The 8,842-nt window shown below is 48.7% G+C and overlaps 2 protein-coding genes across 7 annotated transcripts in view; both read right to left on the bottom strand.

Moving 5' to 3' along the window:
- The window catches only part of SYNRG (synergin gamma), a 40,409-nt gene extending 39,745 nt beyond the window's left edge, over positions 1-664 (bottom strand). For all 6 annotated transcript variants that reach the window (XM_032707162.1, XM_032707160.1, XM_032707159.1 and 3 more), the window contains exon 1: positions 594-664. In XM_032707162.1, the coding sequence (XP_032563053.1) occupies positions 594-664 (71 nt within the window). The remainder of the gene's footprint in view (positions 1-593) is intronic.
- A 922-nt stretch (positions 665-1,586) lies between these two features.
- On the bottom strand, positions 1,587-8,443 carry DDX52 (DExD-box helicase 52). Its single transcript, XM_032707782.1, has 15 exons — positions 8,321-8,443; positions 7,959-8,187; positions 7,209-7,339; positions 6,811-6,996; positions 6,419-6,562; positions 5,522-5,633; positions 5,160-5,232; positions 4,876-5,079; positions 4,384-4,474; positions 4,080-4,202; positions 3,696-3,846; positions 3,250-3,325; positions 2,939-3,010; positions 2,546-2,638; positions 1,587-2,258 (listed from the first exon to the last, which is right to left on the bottom strand). The coding sequence occupies exons 1-15, from the start codon at positions 8,405-8,407 to the stop codon at positions 2,171-2,173; spliced, it is 1,860 nt and encodes a 619-aa protein (XP_032563673.1). The 5' UTR covers positions 8,408-8,443; the 3' UTR covers positions 1,587-2,170.
- Positions 8,444-8,842: the final 399 nt, after the last annotated feature.

An 8,842-nucleotide genomic window follows, 5' to 3' on the forward strand; every position in this document is an offset into this window, starting at 1 on the left:
CCCAAATCCCTTCCTGCCCCAATATCTGAGATTGCGGCTGCAGAGCCTAATGGCAATTAGGGCACACCTGCCCCAGCCTGGACATGCTGAAGGATCAAGTGGGTCCCCAAAATGTTAATAAATGTCAGCAAAACGTAGAGTCACTGTGGCTGCACTCCCCACACCACACCTGGGACCCCTACATCCCACCCAGGACCCCACACACCCCTCCTGGGACCTGCACACTCCACCTGTGACTCCATATACCGCACCTGAGACCCCATATACCCCACCCAGGAGCCCACGTATTCCACTTGGGACCACCGCTCTCCACCCAGGATCTCACATACCCCTCCTGGGTCCCCCACGCCCCGCCCAGGACCTCACATACCTCAGCAGAGACCTCACGTACCTGACCTGAGACCCGAGACCCCCCCACACCGCCCTGGGCCGTGAGCCCCGTGCCCCCACATCCCCCCGCACCCCGAGCCCCCCACCCCGGCCGTCCCCCCCTCACCTCCACCCTCTCATCGCCCCCCAGCTCCCGCCATCTCAGTGTCCCCTCATCCCCTCCTCTCCACAGCCCCTCACTCGCACCCCCCGTCACCACCGACCTGGCGGCCCCGGCCGCTCCGCCGCCCGCCCCGCCGGCGCCCCCCGCGCCGGGCCCGGGCCGCAGCGCCATCTTCGCGCTCGGCCCCGCCGTCTGTCACCGGAGCGGCGGCGGCGGCTTCCGGGGCCGGCCCGGACAAGCACCGCCCACGGGCCCCGACCCTCCGTCCCGCAGCCCTCAGTGCCTCTGATCCACAGCCCCTCCGTCCCACAGCCTCTCAGTGCCTCGGCCCCACAGCCTCTCCGACCCACAGCCCCTCCGTCCCACAGCCTCTCAGTGCCTCGGCCCCACAGCCTCTCCGACCCACAGCCCCTCCGTCCCACAGCCTCTCAGTCCCACAGCCCTCAGTGCCTCCGTCCCACAGCCCCCCCCGTCCCACAGCCCTCAGTGCCTCGGCCCCACAGCCTCTCCGCCCCACAGCCCTCAGTGCCTCGGCCCCACAGCCCCTCGGTTCCTCAGCCCCGCGGGTCCTCGGTTACACGCGGCCCTCGGGGATGGTCTGGAGGGGACCTCAGGGATGCCGGTTTCCTGCAGCCAAACCACCCGCTTTTCTGTGAAAAGGTAGATAAAAAAAGAGAAGACAAGGAGGAGGCGTCCCCCGGGCTGAGAGGGGGGCTTGTTACAGGGGGGAATGGATTCACACTGACAGAGGGCAGAGAGGGGATATTGGGAAGAAATCCTTCCCTGGGAGGGTGGGGAGGCCCTGGCACAGGTTGCCCAGAGAAGCTGGGGCTGCCCCATCCCTGCAAGTGTCCAAGGCCAGGGTGGACGGGGCTTGGAGCAACCTGGGATAGTGGAAGGTGTCCCTGCCCAGGGCAGGGGGTGGAACTGGATGGGCTTTAAGGTCCCATCAACCTAAACAATTTTGTGATTCTGACACGACCAAAGTGGATTGAGAACACACTGAGCAGCTGAAGACGTAGAAAACAGCTGAGATGGGCCTTCTTGCCTGCAGACTTGTTCCATTGGGGCTGTATAGACAAGCAAATCTCTGTATTATCTTATGACCCTGTTTATTCTGGCTTGAGGCTCAATTATGAAACAGTACAAAAGTACCTGAGTTTACAGACATGTGGAGTATTAGTTATTTCAAAATGATTTTACAGAAGAAAAAAGCAGGAAGAGCAAGGTTTTACTTTGAAGTGAGTTTGGTTTTCCTGAAGTGTCCAGGGAAGTCTCTGACAGCTGCATTTATCAAACCTGACAGTAAACACTGTGAGCTTCCTGCCTCAGAATCTTCTGGAAGTCTAACAAACATATTAGGGGCGATCTGAACACAGAACTGACAGTATTTCCAAGGAGCAATACACAACTGTGTGCAAGTAACACAAAGTGATGCTATTTTTGAACTATTGTCAGAAACACAAGGCATGCACTGCACGAGCACACGCTCCAGCTTCTATAAGAAGCATCCAGGAATCCTCCCCTGGCATTGCAGCAGAGACTTTCTTGCATGTAAACCTCCATCCTCACCTAGAAGGAAACAAGAAATATTTTTCTCTCTTCACCATTGCTGTCATCTTCATTCTTCTGCTCCAGCACAGATAGAGGTGTCAGCCCCTACTCACCAGTCTGAATTCAGCTTTCTGAAACAGTCTGTAATTTACTGCCCTGTTTGTCTTCTTTAACTTTCTTCTTTTCCTTAATATTTGCCTTTGTAGTTTTCCTACAAAAAAAACACATCAGAGACCATGACACCTGAACATAACAAATGAAGTATATCACAGCGGTTTTCATTGTGTTTGTGCAGCTGAACATAAATCCTTCATCACCAACACTCCTAAGTGGGTAATAAATCCAATTTTCAGTAGACAGATATTGACACTAAAACTTCATCACTAAAATCACTACGACTTTTCATCCAAACAAGTTATCTGTTATTTTGGAGGAATTTTCTGGGCCTTTTCTGGATAAACAGCATCTCTTACCTCCTCTTGAGAAAAAAGTACTTACATTTTTCTTTTGCCTTTTTTCAAGAAGCACTTTGGGGTTGTACAAATGGATTCTCTTGTCAAAGGTTTCTTAATGAATTTCTTCTTTTGTTTGCTGAGAACAACATTTAGTGAAGAAGGATTAAATTACTTTAAAGGGCAAAAATTATCCAAACTAAATAAAACAGATAATGAAAACCTTTTCCTGGCTGAAAGGGATTTATGGGTGTGAAAATATTTTCAGTGTTGTTTACACCAAGATTAGTTCAGCTACATCGTCTCGAAGACATTCACATAAACTTTATTTTAATATAAGTCTTATATATATATGTTTCTAGTTTTAGAAACTTAATAGCTATTAAAAGCTATTAAGGAGCACTAATTAAAAAACTGGTGAACTACTCAAAGAACATACCTTTGCAGTTTGGGCAAGTGTTTTATGTAGTCTGGCACAGGACAGCCAGCTCGCTGGATAACGTTGGCTATACTGGAAAGGAGAGGAGGGAAGAGATCAGCTCCAGGGCTTGGACAAGTGATAAGGATGTTCTGTGGAAAACAGCAATCCTGACAACTGGCTGTTTTGTTGTTGGGTCTTTTGTTTTGTTGTTTTTTTTTTTTAAAGCAAGAAATAAAGACACAAGTGAGTCTGAAGTACATTGAGGTGTGTGGGACCAGACACAACCACACCACACAAACCACGTCTGCTGTATCATGTTTCCAATTTACCTCCGTAATAAGGGTTTATCATCTTCTGTAAAGAAAGTGACTGCTTTTCCTCTGTGCCCTGCTCTTCCAGTACGACCTGGCAAACACAAATGTTGCAAGATTTTACTTTAAATTCATCTCCCTTTATTCCTCCTCACAGCCCCAGCCTCCTGATGCGTGTTCATATACTGAGCAGATGTTCATATACCAAGCAGCCAATCCCCAAGGATTCTTCCTCTTGAAAGCACAGGTATGTCTAAAACATCTAAATATTTAAGGTTCATAGAAGAGTGGCAAAAAGTAATGCAATTTTATTGAAAGTTGAGCCCAGAAACAAATTGCTCAAGCAATGCAGAAATTTGTGCTGCAGCACAGAGGATTGGTTTTGTGAGTTTTGCTCATGCACAAGAGCATCTACATGAAAGATTTGAGAAACAGGAAAAAAGAGACAGTGAGCAATCCCTCACCTATCCTGTGGATGTATTCCACTGCACTCGTTGGTAAGTCATAATTGATGACCATATTCACTCCTTTGAAGTCAATCCCTCGAGCCAGCAAGGCCGAGCAGATGAGCACCCAGATCTTCCCAGCTCTGAAACTGTGCACTACCTTATCCCTCTAGGAAAAGAACAGAAAAGATATTTGGAAACAACAAATAACCCAATTAGCAATTTGAGAAAGGAGGTGAACTTGTTTCCTCAAAGTCATCATGATGTTAAGGAATAAAACTAAACCTCTAAACAAAAAACTGCAGGACTTTGCTGCCAAAGTTACCTGGAGTCACTTTGCAACAGTCTTGCTTTTCCCTTTCTTTCTAAAGCATTTTTTGAAAAGTAATTAAATCCTCCTACCTGTTGCTGAGTCTTGTCTGCATGGATGACATCCACATTGATGCCTTCATAAATGAGCTCATGGAAAAGCTCTTTAGCCCTCTCAATAGACTGTACAAAAACAAGGACTGGAGGAGCAAAACCCTGCAAAAGAGTAAGTTTATCTCAGGTTCAAAAGTCCTTTTTCCTTGCAGAAACTGAGACACAGATTTGGCCAGTGGTTTAACACGTGCCAGAGAAGTCTTTGAGCTGGGAAATTAGGAGTTTCTGACAGAGCACACAGCTCAGTTCAGCAGGAAGCAGGACGTGCTCAGTCTCCAAATACCTTTTTAACAAGCTCTCTCATCGCTGTTAGCTTTCCTGTCTCAGATCCAACAAACAGCAGCTCTTGTTCTACTGTCTCTGCTGCAGAGTTTCTGAAATCAGAAATCCAACAGAAATGTGCTCCCATTAGTGTTTTTACATATATATATATATATATGTATAAATAAATACATCTTTTACATATTAATATATACAAAATCCGTAAAATATTACCTGGTGAATGAGAAATGCTGCACAACAAAATTATTTCACCAGTGCACACTCCTAAGATTAACGTTTATTTGATGATAAAGCAACTGGCAAAAGGAAAAGAACAACTCATTCAGCATGTGAGAAAGATCTGTGTGCCTACACAGTTCTTTTCTGGAGACGCAAAACCTGCAGTACTGTGACTAACAACATCCATAAAACCGAGCAGGCTGATGACACAAAGAAAAATTTCCCAGGAAATAAAAAAGAACTGGAGGAAGTCCAAGTCCACCTGCACACCCACCTTGCCCCAACAGACACGAGGACAACGCTGTCCAGGTTGAGCTTGCACCACTCCTCCACGTCGTGGGCGAAGGTGGCACTGAACAGGGCCCTCCTCACCAGGTGGGAGGTACATCCCAGGAAGATGGAGGCCAGCTGGTCCCGGAATCCCGACTTCCCGTCCTCAAACAGCTTGTCCGACTCGTCCACCACCAGCCACTCCACACTAGGGACAGGGAGGTTTGCTTTTCAGTACAGCCACCACTTCTGAGTGGCAAAGCCAGATTTGGGACAGACTATCCCTACCTGCTCAAGTCTACTGCTGGAGGATCTTCTTTCAGCAAATAAATGAGTCTGTTGGGAGTAGTAACCAGAATATCTATGAAAAGAAAAGAAAAAAATGCAAAATATTGAAAAAGACACCGAATAAACCAGTCTCACAGGGCCCTGAGAAACACCAGTTCCAATCCAATCTGCCGGAGGTACAGTTTAACAGAGTCCAGGTCAGGCTCACTTCCCATTTCTCCCCTGCCACTCTCAGAGCATTGCACAACACATCACACACCCTGAGTGTCACTAACCACCTCCTTAAAACCACACAGCCCAAAGAGAAAGGTCAGTGACATTTCTGACATTTTTAGAAGCACTTCAGTCGTTAAAACAGTTACCAAATTTCTTGGAAGACTTGGGCCCAAACTTCTTGGCTGCTTCAGCTGCCTTGTGGATCATGTGTATCCTGAAGCCTGTGCCCTCCGCCAGCTTCACCAGCTCCCGGTGGGTCTGAAAAGGCAGCAGAGGTGGATTTTCAAACTGAGCTGAAGAGCTTTTCTGACCAAAAAAATCACAGAATCATAGAATGATTTGTGTTGAAGAAGATCCTAAAGATAGTCGAGACCATGGGCAGGGACACCTTCCACTAGCCCAGGTTGCTCCAAGCCCTGTCCAACCTGGCCTTGGACACTTCCAGGGATGGGGCAGCCACAGCTTCTCTAGGCAGCCTAATCCTGAAGATACAGCTTCAAACATCACCCTGATTTCAGTGTTAAGAGAAAGCTCTCTGGTTTTCTTAGCATAATAAAATGCAGCTCCCTAACATGCATTATTCCCTTCAAAGTTCTCACAGGTCTCAATATGTAGCTCCTAAAAGTCCCCTCTGCCATTTGAATAGAAACTGCCCAATGTTGTCCTTTTCGTTTCATTTTAATAACACAACTTCAATATAAAGCTATTCCTTGAAATTCTGTGCTTGGGACAAACAGATAAACCTCTCGTAGCAATCTCAAGTAGGAAAGGAGGTTTTAAGAGCACCTGAGCATTGGGCAGTTTAAAATATGATCAAAGAATCTCCAGCCTCTAATCTAATCATTTAGATTAGACTCAGATAGTAGATATGTACCTACTCCACAGAAGTCAAAGGACTTAAAAGAAACATTTAAATTATCTTTTTTTCTGATATCTGAGGGTAATAAAGGAAAAAAAATATTTACCAAGCTGCTATTTTACTGATTCTGAGTGAAAACTTTGAAGTACATCAATTTGACAAGACCTTTCCCCTCAACACACACCTGGCTGGCAAGTTCTCGGGTCGGTGATATGATCACAGCCCTGAATCCTTTGTTCCTGGGTTGTTTCAGATGTGTTAGGAGAGGGATACAAAATGCCAGTGTTTTTCCAGACCCAGTAGGAGCTGAAGCCAGAAGCTCCCGACCCTGTAAGAAAAACAAGGGGGTTGTATTTCACTAGGGTAAAAAAAAAGAAACAAAAATCACATTCCCAGAAATCCCAACGGTGCAAACTGACCCAAAATACCTCAGGAAATGCACATTCCAGGACTGCTGCAATGGCCAAGTTCTGAACTCTGATGCAGTTGATTTACCTCTAAACCTGCCCCAAACACTGCCACAATCCCAAATTTTGCCAGAATCCCTGAAACAAAGCACAGTCCCAGAGAACTTACGTGCAGCATGACGGGAATCGCCTGCATCTGGATTGGAGTGGGGACATGGAACCCTGCAGCCCGGATGTTCTCCATGATTTTAGGGTGCACCTTGTACTCCTCCTGAAGCTGGTCAAAGGTGGCAATCGGGTCAGGCAGATCTGTTCCCTGAATGTTGATCCTGTGCTGATTCCTGAAGCGATTTATCTAAAAGGCAAAAGACAAACTCTTTCTTTTTTCCTCGACACCATAAAACTAAATCTGGATTCACCTTCTGGTTCTTTACCCCACACTCAGTCACCCTCCTCCCAAGAGGAAATAAATAAATGAATTAACTGAGTAAATGAACCTCAATTTCCAGATAAAACAGCCACAGAACCCCAGGAATCTGTTTCTACATCAGAATTCTCTGCTCCCACCTTTTCTCTCCTCAAACGCTCAAGCTTCTCTGCAGTAGGTTTTTTGTCTTTTGCCTTTTCAAGTTTTGCTTCCAGAGAGGACATCCACTTTATTCCATTGTTTTCTGACAGCTCTGGCATTGATGCAGCTCCTGCAAGTTCCAAACAAATTGATATTTCCATTAGTAAAATCCAGACAAAAGTTATTTGGAGACAAAGAACATCTCAAACCCTGTTTTCTCTCATTCTCAGTAAAATTAACAAAGACTCCAAAAGGATGGCAACCACATCCTCCTTCAGTGTCAGCACTGAATCTTGGCCCAGTTATTTGATCAGCTCTGACCCAGATCAGCCAAGGAACCCAGAAGCATTTTTTACTCTGGTAAAATGATCTACAGAACCTGCAGAATTAAAATAAACTGAAACAAGGAAAAAATATGAACTTCATCAGGGTATTCATCAGTGATAGGACATGAGGGAATGGCTCTAAACTGAAGGAAAGTAGGTTTAGATGGGATACTGGGACAAAACCCTTCCCTGTGAGGGTGGGGAGGCCCTGGCACAGGTTGCCCAGAGAAGCTGTGGCTGCCCCATCCCTGCAAGTGTCCAAGGCCAGGCTGGACAGGGCTTGGAGCAACTTGGGATGATGGAAGGTGTCCCTGCCCGTGGCAGAGGGTGGCACTGGATGGGCTTTGAGGTCCCTTTCCACCCAAACCATTCCGGGACTCCGTGATGATTCTGCCCGGGATACACGTGAGTGCATAAAAATACCTCGCGTCTTTTTCTTTTTTCTTTTCCCCTCACTGCTTTCTGCCTTTCTTTTCCTCTTTCCCGCCGCCTCTCCATCGTTTTTCCCTGCTCCATCCTTCTGCTGCTTCACCTCCTCTCCGGCCCCCGTGAGCCCCCAGCCCTCCTCGGCAGACCCCCGAGGGGCTCCCTCCTTGTTCCCGAAGAAGTCGAGGCTCTCCAGGGAGACGCTGCCGCGGTTTTCCCTGACCACCTGCGGGAGAAGCGGGACGAGGCTGAGCCTCCATGTGCAGCCCCCGCGGGCGGCGGGGGCGGCGCTCCGGAGCCTGAACCGCACAGGGGCCGTTCCCCGAGCCCCCCGCGGCCTCCCCGCGGTGCCCCCTCACCCCGAAGCGCCGCGCGTCGCCCCCGAAGCGCCGCAGGTCGAAGCGGGCCCCGGCGCCCAGGCGGCGGAACAGCTCGTGGGTCTCCATGCTGCCCTCCCGGCATCCCCCGCGCGCCCGCCGGAACCGGGGAGCACTTCCGGTCCAGCTGCCATGGCAACCGCCCCACGCGTGTCGTAGCGACGCGTTGCCATGGCAACGACGGTGAGGCTTCGCTAGGCCGCGGCGGGCCTGAGCCCGCGCGAGAGGCCGCAGCGACATAGGCACGGCTGTCGCGACAGCGCGAGGGGGGAAAGCGAGGATTCCTCCCCCTTGTGTGCCTGTCACTCCCTCCGGTCCAGCCCCTTCCACCTCTGCTGCAGTCCCGGCGGCTGGAAGGGACTTGACCAGAGGATGTTGTTGCTCAACCGCTTTGCTTAATCCTTGATTTATACTAATACAATCCAGCCTCACAACTGTGCCTGAAGAAAGAAACCCTTGAGGCCATGACAGGAGCAACCCCGTAACTAGTGCAGCTGCTCAAGC

This window comes from Chiroxiphia lanceolata, chromosome 20, assembly GCF_009829145.1.
Source record: "Chiroxiphia lanceolata isolate bChiLan1 chromosome 20, bChiLan1.pri, whole genome shotgun sequence".
Taxonomy (NCBI): Eukaryota; Metazoa; Chordata; class Aves; order Passeriformes; family Pipridae; genus Chiroxiphia; species Chiroxiphia lanceolata.